The 14,413-nt window shown below is 41.1% G+C and overlaps 1 protein-coding gene across 1 annotated transcript in view; it reads right to left on the bottom strand.

The window, feature by feature from the left end:
• The window catches only part of gpat2 (glycerol-3-phosphate acyltransferase 2, mitochondrial), a gene marked incomplete at both ends in the record, with an annotated part of 99,633 nt that extends 87,159 nt beyond the window's left edge, over positions 1 to 12,474 (bottom strand). Inside the window, one exon of the mRNA XM_080852376.1 lies at positions 12,376 to 12,474. Coding sequence (XP_080708502.1) covers positions 12,376 to 12,474 — 99 coding nt within the window. The remainder of the gene's footprint in view (positions 1 to 12,375) is intronic.
• Between the last annotated feature and the right edge of the window lie 1,939 nt (positions 12,475 to 14,413).

Raw genomic sequence — 14,413 nt, 5'->3', positions numbered from 1 at the left:
CATTGTTCATGCACCGCATGGGAAAGATACAATGAATTCACATTCAGTTAATTTAACTAATCTGGAAGGCACCGAGATGTACACCTACGTTTATTAACTAGCTAACCTGCCCCTGACAGGACAGTGTCCTAACCATATGGTCCTAACTGTCTAGCTTGTTATTGTAACCTTGTTAATTACCGGCATGCGTGTGTTTCGTTCACGTTGTCATGTTAATCCATTATTAAACCTATGTGCATATCGTTTGTTTAATAGCTGGCCGATTTTTTACAAACTGTCCCATAACCAGTGGTGGAAGAAGTACTGAAGTTTAGTACTTAAGTAAAAGTACAAGTACCCAGGAAAATGAAAGTCAAAGTAAAAGTAAAAGTACTACATCAACAATCCTACTTAAGTAAAAAGTAAAAAGTACTCACTTTTAAATTTACTTTAAAAGTAAAAGTAAAAGTACTCACGGAATGGGTTGTCTCTCAATGTCTAGGCTGTGCCATTTTGATAAAGAAATAGCGACTGGTAATAAATGCCTCTACAGATGTCACTACTAGTAATAATTATAAGCAACAAAATGTGTTAATTGGAAAGGTTGGTGTACTTATTGGGCCTTTTGTCTGTAATACTGTTCACACTCTATCTTACAATTCTGCGGATGACAAGTTATCTACCAGGGATTATTTGCAAAGTTAATACCATTAAGCCAAACCAGTAAAGCCACAATTGTATATCTTTTAAGCTTTTATTTAATTGTAAACGTGTAAAAAATGGAAATATGACACATGAAAAACAAATGGAGTATGTTAACTGGTCAATGCAGAGTTGTATGCTCTATTGATTGCAGAAAAGAAAAAAGATAACATATTGAGTAACCCAAGACTAGGCATTAAGTTTGCATGCCAGGCAATAACCAGTCAATAAAAAAAGGCAAATCTTCACGTTAGCTTGACATTGCTAAACTACCAGCTTTATCTTACCACTACGTTAAATAAATAATCAAGGTACAATCGTGTTATTTTGATGCTATTGCTGTATGTCAACATGTATTTTGCTAGATAACAGTATAAAATCATGTCAGTAACCGCATACGATATGCAAAAGTCATAGACATTAACTTAGCATAGCAAGAACTCCGCATAACTCGACCTATTTCTTCACATTTGAAGGCGATTTTTTTTTTTCCTTTTTTGAGGTAGACAGGAAACGCAGTGAAACCTCCACGAGTTATTCTTGGGGCATCTGAACTTGAACATGTCCTCATATGAGGCTGACTATGAATCCATGCTAAAAAGTTGTTTGTTAGTCAGGCTGTTTGTCGAATGTTTAAGCAAAACAGGCAAGGTTACCGTAGTGCAGCTGCAGCCTACACACTCTGCTGTCATTGGAGCTTATAGAGCCACCTGATTGGTTGAAACGTCCTAAAGCAACGCAATCCATATTTTTGTGTAGGCAACATTTTGGCGAAACTGTGTTCATAAAATGTAACGAATAAGGACACATATTGTAGAAATGTAGCGGAGTAAAAGTATAGATAATAGCTGCAAAATGTAACGAAGTAAAAGTAAAAAGTATGCACTATTTTTTTTACTTAAGTAAAGTACAGATACGTAAAAATGTAACGAAGTACAGTAACGAAGTAAAAATACTTCGTTACATTCCACCACTGCCCATAACTGACAAAGCTACGCTAGCGCAGCTAGTGAATTGTTAACGTTAGCTAGTTTGAACCAGAGATAACTTGCCTAAGCCTAGCATAACATCAGTGGTGAAAGTAAGCAGGTTCTGTGAATAATGAGTATGCCTTTTTATCATGTAGGCTTAGTTGATTGCTTTAGCAAAGGAAAATTCCAACCTAACAATAGCATGGCAGAAAGCTAATGAACGTAGCGTTCACTGTGTGGTCTGCCACACAGCTTAATCCACCGGAGATATTTGGACCGGTCTTGTTTTCGTTTAGGAAATGAGATACAATATACCCCATTGCCTATCCTCTCATGATACCTCGTATCAGTGCTGTATCTACCCCATGCACATCGTTTGGCCATTTTTGTTGAACCTACATTACCACAAACCTCATAAAACAACCGAAAACTGCCATTGGCCCATCTGCGTTCGAAAGACGGGGCTTAGCGATAGGTCAATTTTTAGAAAATGGAAGACATACAAGACCACTGATAATCTCCCTCGATCTGGGGCTCCACACACCCCGTGGGGCCAAACTGATTACAAGAGCGGTGAACAAAAATCCCAGAACCACACGGGGGGGACCTAGCGAATGACCTGCAGAGTGCTGGGACCAAAGTAACAAAGGCTACCATCAGTAACACACTACGCTGCCAGCGACTCAAATCCTGCAGTGCCAGACGTGTCCCCCTGCTTAACCCATTTAAGCTGGGAAAGCATTGCCGCTGTTCTACCTTTAAAGCCGGGAGCGCTGTTCCGTCATTCTACCTTTAAGGCCGGGAAAGCGTATGTCATTTTCCGGTATAAGGGGGGATTTTGCCCAAATTGTCGGCCTCTGGGCCAATGAAATGCATCAGAATAGACACGTGATAGTGCCCCAAATGTTTTGCCATTATTGGCTTAAAAAAAAAATCGTTGCCTTTCTCACTCAGCCAAGTAACGTCTCTTCCACGACAGCCAGGATTATAGCCAAGGAGTTTAGCTCAAAGTAAATTAGGCAAGGAGTGAGTTGTGAGTATTGGTAGTTACAGAATATGGTTATCTGTAGTTGTTAACGATTGTTACTTGCTTAAATTTAGTTTTACTTGAGGTAAATGAAAGGGAATATGGTGTCATAGAGGGCTATATTAACACTAAGATAGCTAGCTAGCTTGCTATGTTGTTAAAACTATTTCCAGTGAGCAAGAGTGTGAACGAGCAAATTTGAAAAACAATTAATAACTATCGACATCTCTCTATTCCTTGCATTATTCCCTATAGAATGTTGTTGTTTATAATCAGTTAATGCTAGTGAATCCTCGTTTTACTTTATTATAGTGAATGCTTTGGTTGCCTTCCATTTCAGCCCAGCATACAATATTTATCAGTTGATAAATAAGATGTACTTGAAATGTGTTTTTTTTTTTTATTCCTGTTTTTTCCCTTTGAATGGAATATTTGACACTAAATTAGTTCATCTGTATCTCAGTGATAGTGTCCAAATGAGCATAAAATATCACTGGTATGATAAAACTACATGGACAAGAAAATAGTTATAATTGTTGATCAAAATCTTATTCCCTTCTGCTAATAATAAAACAAGTAAACAACTCAGAGGTTGACACTGTCAGGTCCATACTCCATCCATAGTGTCCAAATGAGCATAAAATATCACTGGTATGTAAAAACTACACAGACAACAAAATAGATGTTAATCATTCTGCTCATAATAAAACAAGTAAACAACTCAAAAGTTGAAACTTTTCCTTTAAGAATTAGGATTTGGGAGCGGATATGAAAACTTTGTTATATACTTTGTCATATACTTTATTTGTTCTACTGTTTTGTGCTGTTCCTGCACTTTTACATATTTATTATATTATTTTACTTTTGAGAAGGTGTATGTAAATATTGTAAATATAAATTCAATTTCCCATGAAAGCCACAGGTGTAAGCTCTCAAATACTTTTTTAATTGTGTTCCTATCTGTTACAGGGGCTGAGAAATCAGTAATTTAGTAGGCGTTGACACAATAGTTGAATTTCTAGAAAAACTTCAGGTAATAGGGGGGTTTTCTGAAATCACCCATAGGTTTTACAGGCATTTTTTCCAGGGGTTTAAGGCCTAAATGGGTTAAGCCAGTACATGTCCAGGTCCGTCTGAAGTTTGCTAGAGAGCCTTTTGGATGATCCAGAAGAGGATTGGGAGAATGTCATATGGTCTGATGAAACCAAAATAAAACTTTTTGGTAAAAACTCAACTCGTCGTGTTTGGAGGAGAAAGAATGCCGAGTTGCATCCAAAGAACACCATACCTACTGTGAAGCATGGGGGTGGAAACATCATGCGTTGGGGCTGCAAGGGGACCAGGATGCCTGATCCGTGAAAAGGAAAGAATGAATGAATGGGGCCATGTATCGTGAGATTTTGAGTGAAAACCTCCTTCCATCAGCAAGGGCATTGAAGATGAAACATGGCTGGGTCTTTCAGCATGGCAATGATCCCCAAAAAAACGCCCGGGCAACGAAGGAGTGGCTTTGTAAAAAGCATTTCAAGATCCTGGTGTGACCCAGCCAGTCTCCAGATCTCAATCCCTTAAAAAATCTGTGGAGGGAGTTGAAAGTCCATGTTGCCCAGGCACAGCCCAAAACATCACTGCTCTAGAGGAGATCTGCATGGATGAATGGGCCAAAATAACAGCAACAGTGTGTGAAAAGCTTGTGAAGAATTAGAGAAAACGTTTGACCTCTGTCATTGCCAACAAAGGGTATATAACAAAGCATGGAGATGAACTTTTGTTATTGACCAAATACTTATTTTCCACCATAATTTGCAAATAAATTCTTTGAAAATCAGACAATGAGATTTTCTGGATTTTCTTTTCTCATTTTGTCTCTCATTTAGTTGAGGTTTACCTATGATGAAAATGACAGACCTCTCTCATCTTTTTAAGCGGGAGAACCACAATTGGTGGTTGACTAAATACTTTTTTGCCCCACTGTACACAATATACACGATATTACATATGAGATTAATAGTGGCTAAAAATGGAGAGAGCCAGGAAACAACCGTTTAGTGGTAACGCAGTGTCCTCAATAGGTTTCTATTCTAAGGATAAGGAGAGCAATGAAGCAGAAAACTATGTCAATTATGGCATTTGTTTATATTACAACAAACATGGACAGGCAGACATATGCCCACTCCCACATGTGCACAAACACATAGACCCAAATACATATGCACACAGGGTGCGATTTGTCCAAAAACCAGAGGGGGGGGATGTTTTTTTTTTTTTTTATCATGAAAAAAAAAAAAAAACAAGCAATACATAGGCCTAATTCTCTTCATATACATGCATCATATACAGGTGCATCTCAATAAATTAGAATATCATCAAAAAGTTGATTTATTTCAGTAATTCTTTTCAAAAAGTGAAACTCATATTTTATATAGGTTCGTTACACACAGACTGATATATTTCAAGTAATTATTTCTTTTAAATTTGATGATTATAACTGACAGCTAATGAAAACTCAAAATTCAGTATCTCAGAAAATTAGAATATTACTGAAGACCAATAGAAAAAAGGATTTTTAACACAGAAATGTTGGGCTACTGAAAAGTATGAACATGTACAGCACTCATTACTTGGTTGGGGCTCCTTTTGCATGAATTGCTGCAGCAATGCGGCGTGGCATGAAGGCAATCAGTCTGTGGCACTGCTGAGGTGTTATGGAAGACCAGGTTGCTCTAATGGTGGCCTTCAGCTCTTCTGCGTTGTTGGGTCTGTTGTCTCGCATCTTCCTTTTCACAATACCCTATAGAATTTATGTGTTTTAGGTCAGGAGAGTTTGCTGGCCAATCAAGCACAGGGATACCATGGTCCTTAAACCAGGTACTGGTACCTCTGGAAGTGTGTGCAGGTGCCAAGCCCTGATGGAAAATGAAATCCGCATCTCCATAGGATGGTCAGCAGAGGGAAGCAGGAAGGCTCTAAAACTTCCTGGTAGACGGCTGTGCTGACCTTGGACCTGAGAAAACACAATGGACTAACACCAGTAAATGACATGGCACCCCAAACCATCACTCACTGTGGAAACTTTACACTGGACCTCAAGCAACTTGGATCCTGTGCCTCTCCTCTCTTCCTCCAGACTCTGGGACCTTGATTTCCAAATGAAATGCAAAATGTACTTTCATCTGAAAAGAGAACTTTGGACCACTGAGCAACAGTGCAGTCCTTTTTGTCCATAGCCCAGGTGAGACGCCTCTGACGTTGTCTCCGGTTCAAGAGTGGCTTGACACAGGAATGCGACAGTTGAAGCCCATGTCCTGGATATGTCTGTGTGTGTAGGCTCTTGAAGCACTGACTCCAGCTGCAGTCCACTCCTTGTGAATCTCCCTTGAATGGGCTTTGTTTCACAATCCTCTCAATGATGTGGTTATCCCTGTTGCTTGTGCACCTTTTTCTACCACATTTTTTCCTTCCATTCAACTTCCCATTAATGTGCTTGGATACAGCACTCTGTGAACAGCCAGCTTCTTTAGCAATGACCTTTTGTGTCTTACCCTCCTTGTGCAGGGTGTCAATGATCATCTTCTGGACAACTGTCAAGTCAGCAGTCTTCCCCATGATTGTGTAGCCTACTGAACTAGACTGAGAGACCATTTAAAGGCTCAGGAAGCCTTTGCCGGTGTTTTGAGTAAATTAGATGATTACAGTGTGACACCATGAGTATTCAATATTGAACTTTTTCACAATATTCTAATTTTCGGAGGTACTGAATTTTGGGTTTTCATTAGCTGTCAGTTATAATAATCAAAATTAAAAGAAATAAACACTTGAAATAGATCAGTCTGTGTGTAAACAATCTATATAATATATGAGTTTCACTTTTTGAATAGAATTACTGAAATAAATCAACTTTTTGATGATATTCTAATTTATTGAGATGCACCTGTATGTCTATGATATGATAATCGCTGCTAGACGCTCAGTTCTTGTGCTCCCTCTCATTCATGAAATACTGAAACCGAAACTGAAACTTTGAAACTGAAACGCAACTGTTTTGGACAGAACTCGCTAATTCAGTGAACAATTTTCATATTCATTGTACAGTAGCCTATACACGGAAATTAGCAAAGCCAGCGAATTCTGAGAATGCCGACAGTTCGGGTAAGGTGAACGTTAGTGCCAGCGATGTAAGCAAGTGTAAGAAAACGCTGTCACAACCTGTCTGTTTTTTCATTGTTTTTTTAATAATTGAGGGTTATCCCCCCCATGTATGAAATTCATCCAGCTGAGGTGGGGATGTAAAAACCAGAGGGGGGGGTAAATCCCCCCCCCCATCCCCCCCGGCAAATCGCACCCTGGACGCACACACAGACAAACACAAACACGTACATGCAAATCAGAAAGTCAGTGAGTCACAGCAAAACAATTCTGTTCCAGTTCTGAGACACGACTACAAAGCTGTCAAACTCAATCTGTCTCACAAACACAAATCACTCATTCTCACACACACACACACACACACACACACACACACACACTTTTCACATGAACTAACCTAAACCTTGTCATGTGTACCATGATCAACGTACACCCAGTGTTACCCCGTCTTACATGCACCTTGCCCTCTAACACACTAACACACACATACATATCACCCTCTTGCCCTCTCACACACTAACACACACACACACGGCCGACCTCAAGCAGATGGGTCCCCCCTTATGTGCCGTGGTTCTGCTTAAGGTTTCTTCCTGCCTAACAGGGAGTTTTTCCTTGCCCCTGTTGCCGCTGTGCATGCACTAAGGGGGTTCAGGCTCTGGGCTCTGTTAGGCGCCGGGAGGCAATTGTATTGTTATGGCGCTATATAAATAAAATTGAATTGAATTGAATATCATCCTCTTGCCCTCTCACAAACACTACAGACACACACATATCACCCTCTTGCCCTCTCACACACTAACACACACTAACACACACACACACCCTCTTGCCCTCTAGCACACTAACACACACATACATACACCCCCCCCCCCCCAAATAAAACCCTGCCACGAGCGCCTGCTTACAGCGGCTCTTCAGCCAGCCAATTACAAACACTATCACCCTCTTGCCCTCTAACACACACTAACACACACACACATATCACCCTCTTGCCCTCTCACACACACTATCACACACACACACCCTCTTGCCCTCTAGCACACTAACACACATATACATACACACACACCCCCCCCCCCCCAAATAAAACCCTGCCACGAGCGCCTGCTTACAGCGGCTCTTCAGCCAGCCAATTAGAGCTCTGAGAGAATATGACAGATGAGGCTGTGAAGGGGGGGGGGGAGAAAGTGAGTGAGCGTTAAGGAGAGAGCGAGTGAGAGACAGATGAAAAGAGAGAGCAAGTGACAGCTTCTGGGCCTGCTGATGATTGCTCCCGTTTTGTTTAGTCCTCAAACAGACACCTCAGGGTGGCACAGCAGTCAGTCACTGCAGCCAGACTCGGGAAAGAACACACACACACACACACACACACACACACACACACACACACACACACACACACACACACACACACACACACACACACACACACACGATTTTGAGTTTGGAATACAATCTCAAGGGGGAGCTCCACCAACTCCCTTTTTTATGCATTTAATGTTTAGCCCCTGCACTTTGGCTTAGCCTAATGGAACAACAACATTTATGAAAGGATTCAAATTGGCCCATGAGAAGCCGCCATACAAGTACGACTGATCACACATTCACCAAATGTTCACAGTCCAGAACCTTGGGAAATGACAGCAAGAGACATTTGTGAAAATGAATGCATGGCACAGGATGATTAAAATGTGCAAATAATCACGGGCAACTGGACCGTGGAGCAGTTCAAGAGATACAAAATGGAGACATCTAATGAAATTATAGCTTTTTGGTGGCTGCCAAATAAGAAAAATATTCTTGGACTGTAACTCAAACGTTTTATTGTCCATTTCAAGTGTTAAGGCTACTTAATTTAGTGGCAGGGTTGTTCCTTCCGTTCCAGAGAGAGAATGGTAAGCTATTGGTCATAATTAAGTATGTGTTGTTTAACATTTACAACTCCTTTGATATTCAAATTAATTCCTACAGAGAAAAGACTCAATGGAATATGTCTTCATTCCTAAATTCATGTATGACCTCAATACTTAAGCTCAATACTTGAAAACTTATATTCTAAATATAAGAGTTGAAAAATAGATGCAAGCTTCCATCGATCCCCAGATAAAACATTCCACTGAGATGAGCCAGTGGAATGAGAAAAGAGGTACAGAGAGAGAGAGATGTCTGCTGCCAGTCCGCTAGCCTCCGAGCTAAAAACACCTTCATTAAAACCCACAGGAGGTCCCGAGTTAACTCTGGCCACTATCTGTGCCATGACTTTTGACGTTCAGGGGCCAGTACCCGGTGAAGATCAGAGACAGCGCTTTGAGCCAGAGATGAACAAACTGAGTTCAACGAATTTTACTGCAGCCAGTAATCGCTGCGTCAATTAGCAGCTAACTCAATCACTCTCTCGTCACTCTGTCGTGACCTCCAGGATCCCACCAAAAGGGTAAAAAAAGGAAATAAATAACTGAGGAACTTTGAATGGACATTTCACATCTGCCCTCTCAATTACTGGCTAACTCAATCAGTCATCACATTCTCTCTCAGATCCTGCCAAGGCAGAGCCTCAGCATCGCCCTTCAGGTCTGCATAAGGCACACATGGAGGACACCTCGTCCATGGCTTCTGGTCCCTTGTCCATTACAAAATCATGGCTCATTAAAATTTCCAAACTTTGACACAAGACGGAGAAGGAGAGAAACAAAAGAAATTCTTTCTAACCTTTGTTTCAACCCTTCCTCACCTTTCACTTTTTCTTCCCCCTCTCCACTTATTCCATCCCATTTTTCATTGAAGTGTCTTCCTTTCACACTCATCATCACCCGCTCCTCATTTCTGTTTTTCTACCATAAAAGTACAGGATTGGGGAATGCAGACGTTACCTCAGTCTGCGTGTACATCTGAAACTTTATTTTCTCTTTTGAGCAGGAAAAGGTCACAAACCAATCCACACACTGATAGAAAAATGATTCATCGCAACCTGCCTTTCTACCCAAGAGTTTATGATGGATCACTGCTTGAAGAGCAATTCCTCTTCACGAAGAAATGGGTCAACCAAGTTTCAAACTTTATTCCCTCAGACAGTTTAGAAATGTTCCTTTATTTTATGTCAACCCATAATTCTTGTCTGGCCTGGACAGATGACTTAAAACAATCTCAGCCTATCAAACTATTTCAATTTCATGCTGGTGCAGTCCACACATATTCATTCTACCTTGGCATATGCTCCCTGGTTCTAGTTTATATCAGGACAAACCTTGTTGTGAGATGTTCTAGCCCACAGTGACAGACCCTCTGATTGACCCTGTTTGCAAGAGCCCTCCAGGTACCCAGGCAGGGGTCATCAGTGCCTGTCACTGTCCGTCGGACTCCTAATTTCTGAGGCTGCCGGGGAAACAAGCTAGCGAGTCAGCCATGGCACTTTAATTCCATTGTGTGCTATTGGGCCGATCCAATCCCCTGCTCTGCTGCTAAACCTCATCCAAGCTATCGAAAAAGAGAGAGCAGGAGTGAGAAAGGGTGAAAAGGGTGAACTCTTCACCTACACTAAATCAGGTGTCCTCCCCCTTTTAAAGAGCTCCTGTTCAGAAGACAATTGCAAGGATTTAAGAGCTCTGCACTGTCTAAAAGTTGGTGGACATGAGTCTCAGACACACCCTGCATGTCCATCCGTAGCCGGATATAGGTTACAATGCCACCCTGACATTTTCTCTAGTTCATCAAACTAGAATAGACTAAGTGCCAACCACGCTGCCATTAGGGAAACAGTACAAAGCATCACTAGTTGAAGTTTCCAATTAAACTGACTATTTAAAGTTGGAGATATTATTCTTGTAGGAAAAAGCTAAGTACTATCAAACCAAACAATAATGTAAAGGTTTTATGACACAAACCGGACTGGATGCTCAAAACTATGGCTGTCCCGCCCCCACTTCACATTTGCTCACCCATTCTCTAATGTTTCCTGGAGCTGAGGCTAATACATAATGTACCCAATTTAAGGTAAACTTAAAGAAAGCAATAATTTTACATTCAGATGTAAACACATCAGCCTTGTTTGTGTCCTTGAGGACAATTGATAAAGAAACTTTTTCCCACCTCAACCGCCTGCCAATGTATTTACTAGAAAGCTTTCAGCACTAAGCCAATATGGCTATCAGGACATCCGACTAGCAGGAAAACAAGCAAGTGTTACTCAGAAGTTCTTGGCCCTGCATCAGTCAGACAAGCACTGCCACAAAAGTGCTGTTGTCCGCAACTACTACGGTCTTAAATGCATTTATTTGTTTATTTGTTAATTAAGGATCCCCATTATTCTACATCGTAGTGGAGACTATTCTTCCTGGGGTCCAGGCATAAGTAATTGAAGCTTTCAGAGGATTGTTTTGGTCAATGTTGCCAGTCGTAAGAGGTTTTATATTGTTCATTTTGGACCTTCATCAAAACAGTTTTAGTGATCAACTCACTTAAGTCTATACACAAACAGCAGAGGGTTTGAAAAAAGATAGGCTACACAGTCAAAACAATTTTCGAACAATTTTCATCTCTCTCAGCCTGCACCAGATCATTTTGGTGAACTTTGATCGGTAAACATATTCACTGAACCATTTTCAAACCCTTTGGACAAATCAAACACAGAGTAGGCAGTTATTGTCTTGCCCTCATTCATTGTTGGTTCAAAAATGGTTGTGTTTGAACAAGTTCAACTATACTGCCTTAAGAGATCCCACAGCAAACAGGAGAAGATGAGCATCATGGTAACAGCTGGACTGGGTGTCACAGAGGCCGGTGCTAAGAGAACACCGGCTTTTGTATGGCCTTAAAGCTATCAGGTAGCAATCAGCCCAGGGCTCAAATGGTATCAGTTGCCTTCTCGACCCATAAGCTGCACTTAACGAGCCTTCTAACTGCAATCAAACATACGGAATGGGCAGAGAAGTGGAGGATCCTTCCCACGGCAACACCCTAGGTAGGCTAAGATCATACACTGAGGCCTCTGGAGAGAAAAACAATACAGCTTGGATCAGCGTCTGATTGTGAGAACAGCAAGTCCAGGGGTATTAGTGGAAAACTGATTTTGTTATTGACCTCTGGCAGAAATAAAGCAGCACAGGAGAGGCCCAGCTGTTTAAACGAAAAGCAGCCTTTTGGGTCTGTCCCTGTGGGACTGATCACTTCATTATAATATAATTTCACTCTTTTCCCTTTTTTTACTGGTATGGCCAAGTTTTCCCATACTTGAATTGAAAACTACAGGTTTCAGAGCCAGCACAAAGTCCTGAGTTACAAAACAATGGCAGAGACTTCTATATTCCCAATAGCAACTCCATTAGGAAGACAAACACAGAAATTCCTTGAGAGATAGAATGAAACACACACACACGCACACGCACACACACACACACACACACACACACACACACACACACACACACACACACAGAACACCTTCAGGAACACAAACAATGACCATGTGAAACAACACAAACACCCTCACATATTCCAGCTTCTATACTGCTTGGTAAAAGCCTATTATGCCTGTGAGGTGTGGACATGTACCAGTGATTTGTTGTGGGCAGGAACAACAGCAGCAACAGCAGCAGCAGCAGCAGCATCTGGTCTTTTGGGTCCATCTCCTGCTCCTATCTCAGCCGCCATAGCTTGGCTCGGTCCTTTTTCTCTTCTCAGCTCACACCTGGGGAGAACATGGAGGAACTTTGTGAGGGAGAGTACAACCCCAAGCAACAGCAGGTTAAGATGAAGTCATGGGAAAGTGGCAATCTTCTGTCTCAAATCAACCTGATACAACCTGCATTTCACGGAAACGAATTACTCTACGAAACATTGCTCACCTTTCACTACACATTGCCTTGCAATAGCCTATCGTGTACCATATTAAAATGCGTTCGCTATTAATTTCATGCTTTGCTCCCTTTGTGCTTCTCAATAACGGCCTATATTAACTATGAGTAGTAGGAAGGGGGTTCAGAAAGGGACAACCCTTGCTTTTGCTGCCTTGCGTCTATGTTCAGCAATCCTCGTATATGCTAAACTGGCATGATGCACAGATAGACTCCAACCTATGCAGAATACTAAAATGTCAAATATCAAAACTTACTACACGTGTTTAGCAGCAATTAGCTACGCTATGTATATAGTGGCCACAAGACTCTGTAACACCACCAGAGCCGCTTGGGAAAGGCTAGCGCATGGCAGCTAGCTAACTCAGACATGTAACGTTAACGTTATTTAACATTCAGCAAAATTACATGAGTGGAAACTCAACTATAACGCAAAACACCACAGAACATAGTTTTCCCTGACTGAACTGTAACAACCGCCTAAGCTAGACAGCAACAGGCTCTCACTTGCATTTTCGTATGAGTAAAGGTCCGGCTAAATGAGTTTACAACCACAGCTAACTTGCCAACAACCTAGCTAACCTTCAATTGGTTATATTTTGCTTGGTTAATCTACTGCATTGCTTCAAATCATGCTAAAGTTGCTGAAAGCTAAATCGTTAAGATTTCAATACGACATTACAACTGATAGATTATCAAAATAGTTGAATTATTGTTTCTTTTACATCACCATTTACGTACACGAACAACATTTACACACCTGTTCTGAGTCAAATTTAACCGCACAACACGAATTTAATTTGGCTCTATTCTTAAAAATTAGGCAAACTGTCTTTGATGGCCAACAGATGGCGCTGATAAAAATAAGAGTTAAACTTGAAGCCACAATAAAGCTCTGCAGCCTTAAATGGACTTAATTATTTGATCCTGGCTAAATATGTGTCTGTATGGAACAAAATGGTGCACTCTTGTTTGTTATGAACAGTAGCCTAATTAACAAAACCCTGATGGCCAAACACACAATCCCCTTTAGAGGCAGATAGCCTACTTTAAACCCACAGACTGGATGCATGCTGGTGCAAAACATCCATAGCATTAGGAGTCTAAGAGAATAAGAGTCTGCAGTCCAGCCTAAACAAGTCAGAGTAAAATCATAGTGACTTCAACACTCATCAGTTACATCAGTTACAAAACTTTTTGGGTGCACGGTACACTCACTGCATAATATGCACCTACTCTCTTTCACACAGACACACACTGGCAGATATATGCCACACACACACACACACACACACACACACACACACCAACGACTACATCCTTTCTTCTCTGCACTGTATTTTTATTTATTTCCTTTTTTTTTTACTTACTTTTAAAAAAGAAAAAAGAAAAATCTGAGGACTTTTCTGAGTCAGTTTAGCAGGTCTATCCGCATTATTTTGATGTCATCTCCAGGTCCGTCTTGTGTGTTGGTGTCCACCATGCCAATCCTATTGAGGACGCTCATGCCATGGCACATATATATTTTTTTATGGTCTTTTAGCAGATCTGTAAAGCATTTTGAATTACCAAAGTGTACGAACTGTGCTATAAGTAAACCTGGCTGCCTCACATGAACACACACACACACACACACACACACACACACACACACACACACACACACACACACACACAGAGAGAGAGAGAGAGAGACAGAAACCTTCCCTGAATAACCAGGCCCAGTGCTTGAGAGT

The sequence above is a fragment of the Sprattus sprattus genome, assembly GCF_963457725.1.
Source record: "Sprattus sprattus genome assembly, chromosome: 15".
In the NCBI taxonomy this organism is placed as follows: Eukaryota; Metazoa; Chordata; class Actinopteri; order Clupeiformes; family Clupeidae; genus Sprattus; species Sprattus sprattus.
The sequence above is the reverse complement of the archived record's forward strand: the minus strand, read 5'-3'. Positions and strand labels throughout refer to the sequence as shown.